Source organism: Callorhinchus milii, unplaced genomic scaffold, assembly GCF_018977255.1.
Source record: "Callorhinchus milii isolate IMCB2004 unplaced genomic scaffold, IMCB_Cmil_1.0 Scaffold6, whole genome shotgun sequence".
Lineage (NCBI taxonomy): Eukaryota > Metazoa > Chordata > Chondrichthyes > Chimaeriformes > Callorhinchidae > Callorhinchus > Callorhinchus milii.
The window spans coordinates 9969826-9984388 of NW_024704747.1; the positions used below are offsets into that span (position 1 = coordinate 9969826).

General features: G+C 37.8%; 1 protein-coding gene and 1 long non-coding RNA gene across 3 annotated transcripts in view; one reads left to right on the forward strand and one right to left on the reverse strand.

Annotated features, from left to right (window-relative positions):
• The first annotated feature begins 3897 nt into the window (after positions 1-3897).
• Positions 3898-7414, forward strand: LOC103180369. The gene is made up of 2 exons (XR_488100.2): positions 3898-4307; positions 5599-7414. It is a non-coding gene; the product is annotated as an uncharacterized LOC103180369 (long non-coding RNA).
• Positions 7415-9561: 2147 nt separating this feature from the next.
• The window catches only part of ccdc93 (coiled-coil domain containing 93), a 29024-nt gene continuing 24022 nt past the window's right edge, over positions 9562-14563 (reverse strand). For both annotated transcript variants that reach the window (XM_007896175.2, XM_007896174.2), the window contains 4 exons: positions 13890-13927; positions 12618-12702; positions 10494-10607; positions 9562-9886 (listed from right to left, as the gene is read on the reverse strand). In XM_007896175.2, the coding sequence (XP_007894366.1) occupies positions 9830-9886; positions 10494-10607; positions 12618-12702; positions 13890-13927 (294 nt within the window). In that variant the 3' untranslated portion in view covers positions 9562-9829. The remainder of the gene's footprint in view (positions 9887-10493; positions 10608-12617; positions 12703-13889; positions 13928-14563) is intronic.

Consider the following 14563-nt stretch of genomic DNA (forward strand, 5'->3'; position numbering starts at 1 on the left):
TCACTACTATGTTATTATAAATAAAATAATGGTCATAAGCACACATGGTTTAAGATTTGGTGTAGTCTTTATTTCAGAATAAGCAAATATCACAAAAGTGGAATGTGATTTTGTTGTTTTACAGACTCTCATAAACATAATTTATTTACAAAGTGGAAACTGAGATAAATTTTCTCCATTCCCAGAATAGTTTTTAAATAGGTTGTCACAGTGTTAGCATAGATTTCTAGATCTGTGACAATATTATATGGCAAATATCAATATAGCTGTAAATTTGCAGTTTGGGAAAGCATGATTGCAGAAGGTATATCCAAACTACCAGCAGTTGATGCCATGGTAACATCCAGATAACAGCACTAATGAAATATTAACAAAATAATAGATTTTCAGTTCTAAAAAGTCAGAAGCTGGAAATATAGACCACACTTGAGAAGTTATTGAGATCCAGGCTGCAGTACTTACCAATCAATTTTAATTTCAAATCGTATTGACAATGTGAAAACAAGATTAAAAAAAATCTGAAGTGAAGCAAAATTTCCAATGGGGGATACTAAAATAACTTCCATACAAAATAGTAAATAAATAACAACACTTCAGTTGTATATTATTCAATGCAACACCTATACAATTAGAAAATCTAATTGGTAACCTATTAAATGTCTTAATAATTAGTTGTGGAAACTACATTGATTCTTGGCCTTCACAAAGAAAGAGAAACGCTTAGAGAGAAAAACAGTAAGAATTAATCAATTATATTAAAAACAGTAGAAACTAAAGGCGGGAGACAGACAACATAGTGGTACTGTGATGGCTGGTAACCAGACTTTGCAGTTAAACAACAACAAACTTGTTCATGTCTAGGCTGAAATTCCAGTGCAGTGTTAGGTGGAGTGCTGGATTTTCATTGGTGCTGTCCTTCAGATAAAACATTTAAGTAAAATAAAACATACATTTTAAATATAGTTGTGCTTATGTACAATATTTGTTTTCTGAATCTCAAAATGTTTGAATATTCATTTTTCTTCCATCGTTTAGTGAATACTCTTTCGAACTCTTCCTCCTGTTACAACCCTCGAACATCGATTACCTTTGATTTTAAGTGTTATTACATGCAATATCAAAAATGTAGTCACAATGACCATTTGAACCCAAGTTCTCATTCTGTCCATTATATTCTGAAGGCTATTTTATTTGCCATATAATAGTGTCATGTATTTTATTTGCCATTATATTTGCCACATAATAGTGGCACAGATCTAGAAATCTATGCTAACACCGTGACAACCTATTTAAAAACAGTTCTGGGAATGGATTGGAGAAAATGAATCTCAGCTATATACTAGTACCAACCCTTTATTTCAGTTACAGTGAAGTAAATTTATCAGGGAAGGAATGAGTAAGATTATTTTATTGCTTCATGTTGGACTGAACATTGTGCAGATTTATGAGGAAGTATCTTACCACAAAACAGAAACATTAATTATAAAGCCAAAACATTGGATTAGATTTCAATACGTGTAATTGAAGTGACTTTTTCTTCCAGCTTACTTAAAAGGCATTTAAAGTATTTATTTGAAAAGAGTTTATATAATATTTATTTGAAAAACAATGTTTATATTCACCAAGTTTAAGCAAGTGTCTGACATGGTTGGTTTGTTATTGTATTCCGAATGGTACATTCAAATCCATATTTTCGAGAATGACAGATACTACTCAGTATCCTTTAAATGGAGCTCGCCTTGTGCTCAACATTAGCATAGTTCTGCCTGTAGTCTATGATGAAAATTAAGCAGCTCAATAATTATCCTAATTGAAGTCTGTAAGATTGCTCCTTTGATATTGCACTCATTAAATCTCCCAGGCATTCAACCATGAACAGAAAAACAGTCCAACATGAACCACCATAAACAGATGATATCATTAAGTTTCAGGACAATAACACATTTCAATTCTGCATGTTCCTTTGTGACTGATAATTTAGCAGTATTTTTAAAACGACAAGGTTTTATTTGCAAGAGTCAGCAAACTGCTTGTTAACCAGTTAATCCTTTATAGACCCAGATGTCTAGGAAACCAATTTTTAGACACTCAGGTGATGTCCTGGAGCATCATCACATTGTTTAGATTGAGAAATGACAGCTTTGACTGCAGTTTCAGTGGGTGGGCTTCTGACACATCCTGGTGAGCGTGAGATTAACAAGATACGATTCAATTAGAGAATTGCGCAAATTAAACCAAAATATATGAAACAGATTATGAGGGATATTTATCAAACATTAGCTTTCAGAATACGATGGACAGAATGAGAACTTGGGTTCAAATGGTCATTGTGGCTACATTCTTGATATTGCATGTAATAACATTTAAAATCAAAGGTAATCGATGTTCAAAGATTGTAACAGGAGGAAGAGTTCTAGGGAGTATTAACTAAAATATGGAAGAAAATTGATCATTCAAATGTTTTGCAATGCATAAAGCAAATATTGTATTTATGTGGAAAATAGGAATCTTTTAGGTGGTAATTAGAAATTCTGATAAGAGTATTCAGTGGCTGTGATACACTTGAGATTTTAGAAAACATCCATAAGGTATTTATTTTTCATTCACCCATAGCTAGAAAATCAGTCTGGTACACTGAAAAACCACGCAAATCATCAAATGTTGACATATATGGAAAAGCTGAACAGCATTTTTAAACCATCACTTTTGAAATGATGAAAATATTAATTTCAGATATCAATAAATGGCTATATTTTAGATCATCTAATTTAAATTTTAAGTTGCTGCATTTCTTTTGGAAAAGTATCTAACACCATTCATTTCCAGTATCAAACATTCAGCATTTACAATATCTATTTTATGGTCTTACATGAGTTGTGGAAGACAGGGTTAGTTTTATGTAGATTTTTAATACAAAACTATGTGTTTAAAACAAGCTGTGATGTGATAAACAGTGGATAAAAAATAACATTATACCTACTTCAACTAAAAAAATCCAGATTTTTTAAAAAAGATATTCATTGCAACATAAAAGGCTATTTTCAGCAACGATGTAGGCAGCAACATTTTATTTTTTATTTAAAAATGCACCTTTGAGATGCATTTACTTAAAAAATCTGATTGAAGCATTTATTTGATAGATCTCTTATAATCCTAGAAATAACAACATCTCTCTGGATGAAAAGGTCTCAGGTGGTCAATGCAGCAATGAATCAGTGCAATTAAGTCCTAGTACAACACTGTTCTTTGTGTTGGTTAACATTAGAAACCCAAAATACTACTAGAGCACCACTAGAGCTGTTTTGATCCGAGTTGCTGCTAGAACAGTGAGATTAAAAATGACAACATGAAAAGCATAGTAAATTTCAAAAACTTGCTATTGTTTGAGGTGGGGGAGGGCTAAAAAAATCTCTTACTTTGCTTTGAATATGTATACGAATGGGATCCAGTCTTCTTGTAAGCTCTGCCAGAAAATAGCCCCAGGAATTCTACCAATTTGTTTGCTAAACTGGTGGTTGATATATGGCTTTGGTCTCAGGACAGAAAGTTCCACACACAATTCACATCCTCGACATGAACATCAAGGTCATCTCGATGAAGAACACTCTTCAAATTGTTGCAACAAAAACAGTGACTATACAATTGGCTCCAGCTACCGATATATTTCCACCAGCCACTTGGCACGAGAGAGCAGCATTGAATCCTTATTGAATAATATACTGCAAACTTATTACTGAGTAGTTATACACAGAAACCAATTCTGTCCATGGTCAGTGTTATGTTTAGTCAGATTATTTAAGGTTATTATACGTTTGGTTAGCATGTCGCATGATTGCAAATAAATATATTAAGAGTGGATGGTTAACAAACTATTAAGATTACCTTAGAGTAGGGCTCATGATGTATTTGACCATTTACTAACATATATGGGTATCAATAAGTTATGTGCTTTAAGTGATTTAAAATATAATTTGCTTTCTAACTGTAAGACCACAGAATCAGCTTTGGTTAGCAAGACAGGATGGACCGGTTGGCACCAATTGCTATCAGTGTGTGAAACAATGAACAGAGCTAAATAATCAGTCAAAGTAACGGTTGAGGCATTTCCAAGGTCCAACATGTCGCAGAGAACGAAGAGGCTAGAATGAGGAGATTAGGTTAGAGTGGGAGGATTACTGCAAGGCACAGAGTGGAGGATGGAATGTCTGAGAACCATTCTCCGATGTGCGCAACATAAACAAGACACAACAGTCAAGAGAAGACCTGGGAGCTATTTCACTGTTGCTGCTATTGAACTCCTAGAACAGGTAATATGATTTCAGTTCTGTCAAGATAGGCAATAGAGGCATTTGCAATATTCAGCTTAGAAATAGTTGGTCCAAGCGAGCGTAGAAACTGGGATAGCATGAGTGTGATGGGGATTTAATTATCAGTTGAACCTAAGGGTTTCCTGACACTTTCCAAGGCTGATTTCTGCTGTGTCTTTGTCTGTTCTGCATGTATGTTGATTAATAAGTGTCATGTGATTATTGTATTACTAGCGTTATGACGTTTTCTAATTTTGTGCTTTCAAAACATTTTTAAGTTTAATAAACATTATACAACAACAACAAGATTCCATTTATAAAGCGCCTTTCACGTCAGGAGGACGTCCCAAGGCGCTGCACAGTTGGGTCATGACCCGAGCAGGGGGGAAATGGTCAGGGTGAGGGGAGGGAGCGAGAAGGGGGAAGAGAGTCGAGAGGGGAGCTGAAGGCTCGGTCAAAGAGAAAGGTTTTGAGACCGGCCTTGAAGGAGGAGAGGGAGGAAGCGGCGAAGGCACTGGGGGATAGAGTTCCAGAGCCTCGGGGCTGAGAGGCTGAAGGCCCGACCACCAATGGTAGGGCGATTGGGGCGGGGGACGTGGAGCAGACCGGAGCCGGAGGAACGGAGGGTATGGGCAGGTAGGTAGGGGGATAGTAGGTTGGAGAGGTAGGAGGGAGCGAGGCCGTGAATGGCCTTGTAGGTGAGGATGAGGATCTTGAAATCAAATATATTATAATAATTCTTGAATCTGATATAGCGCTTTTCATGTCTTCTAGACGTCTCAAAGCGCTACACAGAATATGCTGTAAAGTGAATTGACCGCATATTTGTGAGCGCAATACGGCAGCCAATTGCGCACAGCAGTTGTTATACTCTTCCACCATGGATTGTATTGTTTACAAATTGGTGAGCCAGTCAGGTGGGTGTGTATCCCGAGCCATTGTGATCGATTGATCAAGCCGGAAGCCCATAGGATAAACTGCTCTTAAAATAACCTGGACAAAGTTAATTGGTTGGGGTATAGGTTTATTATGAAATTATGAAACTAATCTGGTCAGAGAATTTTTCTTTCAGTTCTGTGTGTGTTAAGATAAGTTATTGCTGTTTTACTGTTCTGTCTGTTGTCTGGTGTATCTGTATAAGGGATATAGTGTAGCTGATGTGTCTTATTTCAGTAATGTTCAAAGCCAGCAGGCAAGGATAGAGGGAACCTCCACTGAAATAATATTTAAAATTTCTGTGGCCATACTATTTGTTAATCATATTATTGTTAATGATGTGCTGTAATTACAGATGCTAATATTAGTTGAAAGGATTGATGTGGTGGCTGAGGTAAAAGGGAATCGTGAAGATTCTGATGGTGATAGTGGGCTGTGTTGTCAGCTTGACCCACTCGAGGTGGGGACTGGACATTTCGCAATCCCAGAATTCTAGTTTGTCTTAAGTTGACCAAAAAGAATATCGCAAAGACTCCTGGACTTGTTTTGCTGAAATAGAACTGATTCTATTGACTCTCAAGGACATTGGTAACATCAGTACATTAAACTGCAAAGAACAAAAGGAGTGTATCGACCTGACCTACGTGACTAAAAAGGTCTAACTTTGGAAACAAAGACAAGTCTAACCGATCTTAAGAAGAGATATTCTACAATCAACATTGATCGAACCACGTTAACAAGTCGATTCCTAATCACAGCCACTGTATTAATCTGATTCATTAATTGCACTGAACTTTATTACTCATTCTTAAGCATTTGTGATTGCCCAAGCCATAATTACAATGATTGTCTCTTTGTGTTATTTGCGCTCCTACTTGGGCTACCCAAGTGCAATCTAACCATTTACAGTTAGCTTGCTTAATAAATCATAGATAAATGAGAGATCGGGGGACTGTTGAAATATACTGACTATCACCTCGGGATACATTGGCATATTTCAAACGCAACCGAATGTTCCGGGAGGTTTGATAGTTAAATGATTAAAAGTAGCTTTTCTGGACTTGAGGTTAGCTTCCGATTACATTTCAGATTTTCCTGTAAAAATGTTCACTCCTCTGAGATAATGGGCAATCGAGTCCTTGAACATAGATGTAAGAACAATGGACCACAGAAAGAAAAGGCTACAGACACCTGCCTTTCTCAAGGTTGAGAAACAAGCAAGCTGTGGAAGGCTGCCTAGAAGTTGTCCATATCTTTCTCCTTATCAGATATTTTCTGATGCGAAAAGGGCCTGCTGAAAGATCGCTAGCAGCCTGCGAAGGGTGGGGGCTATCTCTGTGACAAGGGGAGGTGGAGTTAGAAACACATAAAAGAAAGATGTAACTTTCGAATAGTTGTAGAGTTGTGCAGAGGGTCAGTGCACTTCCCAGTGGAATCTATATTGATTCTACTGTATCTTTGTATATGTACAGGGATGAGGGAATTTACCTCCAGTAAGAAAGTGACCATTAAAAGTGAAAGAGGAGAAGTGGTGGGTAATATGTTTTTGGTTCTGTTTGCTAGCCATAGAAGTAGTAACAGTAGTAGTGGTTGGTCCGTTTGTAACACAGAAGTCAGATTAGACAGTACGAGTGATGTGCTGGGCTAAGAGCTGATTGTTGCTGTTGGGTTTCAGGACCCACTCTCTGTGATTTTGTGTGATAGTTCTGTGATGCCTCCAATGTATGTCAAGGTGTGCTCCCAGGTCTACTGTTTAGTCTGGAGAACGAAACAGGGCCTGGATACATGTTGTCGTCCCTATATCGTCAGTACTAAGGGCTGCAAGATACTGTGAGGATCAGCTATATCTGAGGGGCAATTCCAGAAGCTGAACTCTGTACCGGTGCCGGTTAAAAGACACTATTGGGGATTGTCTGTCTTCCGAAGTTTTGTGTTACTGAATCAGTTGTCCCTGAGGGTTTTCCAGGGGCTGATCTCTGCTGTGTCTTTTGAAGGGTGTTGTTTGTCTGGAGTCCTGAGCAACCTCAAGTACATGCTGTGTGGTAAATGTTTTGCTCACATAGATGTGTTGTACTGTTATTGTGTCGTTATATGTAGTATAATTTGATTACAGATTGTTACGAATTGTTAAACCTTATGTTTCATCTTATGCAATAAACTCTATACTCTTACCACCGCCTGTCGAATTATTAAGTCAGTGATCAGCTGATATTGCAATAAAAGAACAGAAAAACCCCATTAAAAGCTAAAGGTGATTCCAGTCCTTCCCAATTTGAGAAGTTGATAATAAACAAATAGGAATCTGAGCTGCTTTAAACTATAATAACTTGCATTTACATGGCGCCTTCACACAGGGTAGCATCTCAGAGCGCTAAACAGTGGCAGAGCCTGATGCCCACCTAGGGGTTGCAAGGAGGCGACCATAAGCATACCACCAACAAAATGACATTTGTATAGTGCCTTTCATGTCAGGAGAATGTCCCAAGGTGCTGGACAATCAGTGTTTTGGACCCGAGCTGGGCTTCGACAGGAAGCCAGTAGGGTCGGGCGAGGATGGGGCTGATAGAGCCTGGTGCAGGAGAGGACACGGGCTGCAGAGTTCTGGATGATCTGCAGGCTATGGAGGGAGGAGTTGGGGAAGCTGACAAGCAATGAATTTACAGTCAAGCATCGATGTAATAAAAGTGTGTATGAGGGTTTCGGCGGCTAGCGATGTGAGACAGTGGTGGAGCCGGGCGATATTGCGGAGTTGGGGAAAGGCAGAGTGGGTCATGGCACAGATGTGGGGTAGAAAGGATAGTTGAGGGTCAAATAAGATGCTAAGTTTCCGGACTGGCTTAGCAAGGTGGAGTGTGCCACCATGGATGGTGATGCTGTCAGTGCCTGAGGTGTGGAAGGGCTGATGGGAGCCAATCAGAAGGGCCTCGGTCTTGTTGATGTTCAATCATAGGAAGTCTCATCCAGAACTTGATGTTTGAGACATTCTATCTGGACAGCAGTGGTCCTGGAATCAAGGATGGAAGCAGAGAGGTAGAGTTGGGTGTCATCTGCATACATGTGGAAGTTGACCCCATGTCTGCGGATGATGTTACCAACAGGGAGCATATAGATATTGATAAGGAGGGGACCAAGGGCAGAGCCCTGAGGAACTCCGCATGAGATGGTGCAGGGGCTAGAGTACAATCCGTTTGTGGAGATGAAGTGGAGACAGTAGGTTGAGAGGAGAGGCGGTGGAGGAGGATAGAGTGGTCAACAGTATCAAAGGCGGCAGAGAGGTCAAGGGGGACGAAGAGGCAGAGGGAGCCCTGGTCGCAGATGAAATGACAAAATGACAAAACGTCATTTGTCACTTTGACAGCATCACCATCCATGGTTGCACACTCCACCTTACTGTTTCTGTGCTGTGGTTCGTGAAGGGAGTGGTGGGAGAGGAAGGAGCGGACCGACGACTCATTCCAGGACCTTGGAAAAGTGAGGTTGGAGATGGGACGGTAGTTTGATTGCAGGGATGAGTCCAGGAAGGGTTTTTAAGGATAGGAGTGATGATGGCTGTTTTTAGAGGGGTGGGATTGGGAGGAGGGAGGAGGCAACCATAAGCACAGTCGAAGAGGAAGGGTTTCAGTTGTGATCTAAAAGAGGGAAAGGAGGGGGCAAGATGGAGGGATTTGGGGAAGAGTTCCAAAGCTTCAGGTGTAGTGGCTGAAAGTGTGGCTGCCGATGGTGGAGTGGAGGGGACGAGGTACAAGCAGGAAGCCAGAGCTAGCCGGGTGGAGGCATTGGTTAATTGAGTGGGGAGAAAGCAGGTCAGAAAGGGAGATGCTAGTGCATTCAGGGATTTGTAAACGAGCGAGAGGTTCTTGAAATCGATCCATTCATTGATAGAGAAACAGTGGAACCTGGTGTCATGGGGTGAGAATACAGCCGAATACATACCAACTATTGGTATCAAGAGATTCGGTTGCACATGGTGCCAACCAACACCTGTGGGTTACACATACAGGCAGCAGGGAACACAACTGCATAAGTTCCTGCTCCAATCATCGTTAATGGTGCAGAAGCTATCAAGGAACAAACTTAATTATAGTACAGAATCTCCTTTACAAAACCACAAGAATGTTTATGGAAGCTTGAATCAAAGAGATTACTGATATCTTAGAATGTATTAATGAAGCTGTCCAGCTATTGTGGATAATAACCTGGAGAACAACTAACTGACAAAAAATTTCACAAAATTGTTCATGGAAAACAACTGGTATATTAAATCAGAAAAAAATGTCATCTTGTATGAGGCAATGCAACTTCAGCATTCCAGAATATATTATGTTCAACTAGGTTTTTTTTTATTGTGCAATAGAAGAGGCTTACAATTCATTCAGGTCAATTCATAATTGGTTAATAATAAGCATGCAAATTAACAGCAACTTAATGGTAAACTAAACCTTTCAGTTAATCAAATTGCCATTAGTGAATACAAGTGAGGTGATGAAATAAATAGCCATTGTCCCAGATTTTAAACAACCAGTTAATCCAGTACATCTTCTGGAAGATTGTAGGAAGTCAACTATCTGTATTTCTGCAGAATTCATTCATGAAATTCCTTTTGTTCTTAACTTGGTCAACAAAATTTCATTTTTACGACATTCCTATAAATTAAAGCAAATCACATGTCAAAAATACATTCTAATGTAGAAAATAAAATTGAGATTTATCCTTCTATTTTTAACTGAAGGATGCCTGGGAGCTTGAAAAAGCAAATCCATTTATCCATCTGGTCAAATCTATCTTCAATGTTTTTCTGAAAGCAACAAAACAAGAACCTAAAATTGGAGAAGTCAGTTTTTTGTGCACTTAAGGTTAAATTAATAAATAATTGTGTTCACTTGTATCATTGCATGATGCAATTTCTTCTTTTCTTAGTTTTATCCACTTTAAGCACTCCCTGCCAAATCCTTTGTTCAGATGAACAGAAGAAATGTAGGCAGCAATCTTCTCTCCACACAAGGACAACCTCACTTTTAATTCACTGTCTCTACAGATACATACAAATGCTATGCCCCATAGTACTTTTTTCTATAATACACCATTTTAGGTGGACCTTAGAATTTTTTTCTTAAAACTGGAAAATTTATGATTAAAACAAATCTACTCTATCACCCCCTGAAAGAACACTTCTTAAATCACAAGGTCACCAAGAGCAATTTTTAAAAAAACAAATCCTCTCATCAGATTGTATAGTAATGGTATAGTCACCTCTTTAAATTCTTTCACAGTTTTGAAGTAAAGACGTTGTTTTTCCAGCAGCTCAAGGTATTCATCATTCAGCTGGTCACGTCTCATTTTGTTCTCTTGTTTCTTCTTCTCCAGCTTGGGAAGAGAAGTCAGATAATGGGTTTAAAATGATTAGCTATTTGTTCTACAGAAACCAATTTATATTTTGCAGCACATTCATTATTTGTAAAAGGAACAAATTAATAAAGATTTTACAAATGTAAAACACATGCTGCCATGTTGAAGAGTGGGAACCTGTCTTAGCAACAGAAAGTTGTAAACCCTGGACTTGAAGGTAACCATTTTTCAAAACACAAAATCCGAAGCTGCTATTTAATGAAGGATGTTTTCAACAACTAAAGCAATGCAATAGTAGAAATATTTATTCCAAGATTAACCCATTTGTGACTACATCAGAGATGTCATATCCTAATTGTACACAGAGAATGTATTTGTTTTAAAGCAAAGCATATTATTTTAAATGAAAGGTGTCAATGCAAGACTGGGTAAACTTTTACTTATGATAAATTTTATCCAAAACATTTTTTGTATTCATCAAGAATATGAACTTGAAAATTGGAAGGTACATTGGGGCTGTCATTTAAATCCGCAGTAATTCCCGATGACCTTAAATGATATAATTTAAGACGTTGATACAAAATTGTTTTTAATATATAAATAAGTGTATGTAAAAATATCATGATCAAAGGTAGAAACTGAAAAATCAGCTAAATATGTAGAAAATAAAATCTTCAGTAGCATTTTTCTGGTAATGCACATGCCATGAATATAAATAAACTGTTTTAACATACTTTGGAAGAAAAAGCTGACAATATAAAGCTGTATTTACCTGCATCAGCCACTGGGTGGCATCTGAAGTTCAAACAGTTTACAATTGGGACATATTTTCTGAATCTAGATTCACTTATTGAAATAATATAAAAACCAGTAGAGCAGAAAGCTACTTTCAAAAGACAAATTTTACGCTAGTTCATTTTAAAATGAAACTTTTTTTTATCAGTATTTCTTCCACTTAGTAGATTTTCATCAGATGCTTCTTGGCAACAGCATGCATCAAACAAGTTCCCATCGATGAATTTCATTATTGTAGTACAATCCTTAGCCTATCCATAATTCACAGGCATCTAGAAAACACCTAATTTCCACTACATTAGACACCTAATTTGCCTTCAGCGAACCTTATTCAGTAGATTATTATGTGCTTCGTTATAGTGCGGATTCACTCAAAGCACAATTCACCTTCCAAAATCCAAAAGTACACAAAAAGTCAGCTGGCTCACTTCAAAACCTAAACTGGCTTCCTGTGTGCGTGCACAATGAATGCAAAGGCACTGACCAGCAATTCTGCCTGGTTCTAACACTGGCTGGGACTTTACATACTCCCTCGCCCCAACCCCCAACTACTGTTTTTATAATGGGGTTCTCCTGTATTAGGATCTACCTCCACATGAGTCAGTAGAATCACATGAACCTTTGTAGTATTGCAAAATCATTGATTTTTAAATGGTTGGACTGTGCTGAAATGACATTTTTGTGTGCACCATACTGTCAGATGTCCATTCAATGGGTCTATAGGAGGAATACATCTATGTCCACTCATTTGCTCATTAAATTAATCATACTTTATCCATAGAAAACCATAATTATAAAACATGGGTTTAAAGGACTTAACATTAAGAGGTGCAATGTATCTTGCATCTTTAGTGTCTGTTTTTATTTGGTCATGTAGCGCACACATCTGGATAGCTGTCAAAATGTCAGAGACGTTGATCCCTCTCTTGTAACAATAGTATATGGCCATTGATTTCAAAAATCAGGGTTTGCAGTATTCATTCTTGTAATCTCTGTCTCCTTGTATGTTATCACTAGTTTATCATCCCAGATGTGCCAGAGCAACTCTGAATTAGATATTCATGCTTCAGTTTTATACATCTTACAAAGAGATTGGTTCATACATCATGCATTTCTGTGACAACAGACATCTGGATGACAGTGATGCTAGTGCAGGTTTATTCTACTTTTATGACTCAATTTATCTTTTATTTGCCAAGTGTAATGTTTGAAAATGATATACTGGTTTAATACCTTCATGCGATTTTGCTTAATGCCTTCCACAATCTGTTCCATCTGGCGCAAGAATTGTTCTCGAGCAGCAGGAGAAGCCATAGCACTGAAATAATTGAATTTACAAATCATTTACTGGAACATATCCCAAAGCAAACCACACTATTGTCAATGACAATTGAAACAAGCTTAAAAGAAGCTACCAATTGACAAAGTTAAGGCAATGCTATTTTGACAGATATTCTATTGAAATTATTCCACATCTCTTTTTCTGCTTCCTTAGGACAGGGCTAAGGACAATTGTAGCTCACCAAACTGTTCAGGCCTTAGAATCAGTGCAGAGTATGATTCTTAGTCATAGAATCATAGAATTATACAGCACAGAAGAATGCCATTCGGCCCATCATGTCTGTGCCGGCTCTTTTAAAAGAGCTATCCAATTCAATCCCACTCCCCTGCTCTCTCCCCATAGCCCTGCAAACTTGTCCTCCCCAAATAATTATCTACCCTATCTATCTTGTTCACCCTATTGAATCCAGTGTTAGGAATAATAAGATAGTAGGAACCACTAGACTGTAGCACTCCTTAGCCTTGAGATATTTGATTAGGGATCTCAGAGGTACATGGGATGGAGGAGTAAACCTAGAGCTATGTTTTCAGATATGCCAGAGCAGCAGGACAAGAAGACAAGGATCAGGGCTTTGGAAGAATTTTAGGGCACAAACGTATTTCCACAAACAACAATTAACAGCTAGAATGCATCGTTACGATGGGTGATAAAGGCAAGCACTAAACCCCTGATGGTGTAAAGGGAAGACCCGAGAGTAGATACTGTGGAAAGATGAGATTAATTGAGTCGATAGGCGTGCATCCTTGCCTCTCTTATGACCTTGTGAACTGTTACCCCAGCTGAGATCAGCTAAATGTGCACAGATCAAAGATCTGAATCCATGACCGTCTTGCATTTGTACCATTCAGTGACAGCATTTCAGATTATTTAAATTCTAATATCAGTATAATGTAATAATAGCAAATGGAGGTCTTCACAAGTCATTTTAACAGTAGGTGCTGCATTAATCATCACAAAATTACATTTGTATTGCATCTTTCCCAAGGCGCTGGATACTATATTCCAAGGAAAATTAACTACTGGGGGAAAAAAAACTCAGCTATGTACAGTAGTTAATTATTTCTATTACAAGGAGAATGCAATAAGAATTGATTGAAATTTAAACTTTGAATTGATGCTATCTCCCCAATCATAAAATGTGATACAAGTTGTGCCATACTTACAGTTGGAAGTTGTCATGAATGGAATTCAACAAACTAACCTGATAAAGAAAAGCCATTTAGAATATTGAACATCCTTCGCATCTCATACTATATAAACTCGCTTACATGTTAACATTAAAAATGTAAGCAGAGTCCACCATAATCATTAGTAAAATGTTGAGGAAGTGGAGAGTGGCGGGGTGGGGTGAGAACAAAACTTTATAATCATTCAGAAAGTAGTCAAAATGTCATAATTTGCAAATGCCATTTCTACAAAACGCCAATTTGCATTGAATACAAATATACATCAGCATTTTAATAAAAATGTGTTATCTTTTAATGTTTCGATACATTAAATCTACAAATTAGGTCAACATGCCCAAATGAAACCAATGCCTGCTAAGTTACTTAAAAATAATTTATTTGAAAACACAAAAAGATCTCACATTTATTAATGCCACAAATCCAATCTTATTAGTACAGAGCACTTTTTATTAAAAAAAACATTCAACCTTCAACATAGAGCTTGGTCGATTTCTTCTAGTTCAGATTCGAGCTTGTTGCAGCTATTGTGAATTACAATCTCACAAGAGGGCAGTATCAGGGACTGACAGCATAATGTACATTAAGTTACCCTTCCCCGAAATGTCACTTCTATGCATACAATTGCATTGAATAATGTGCTGCACCCATGA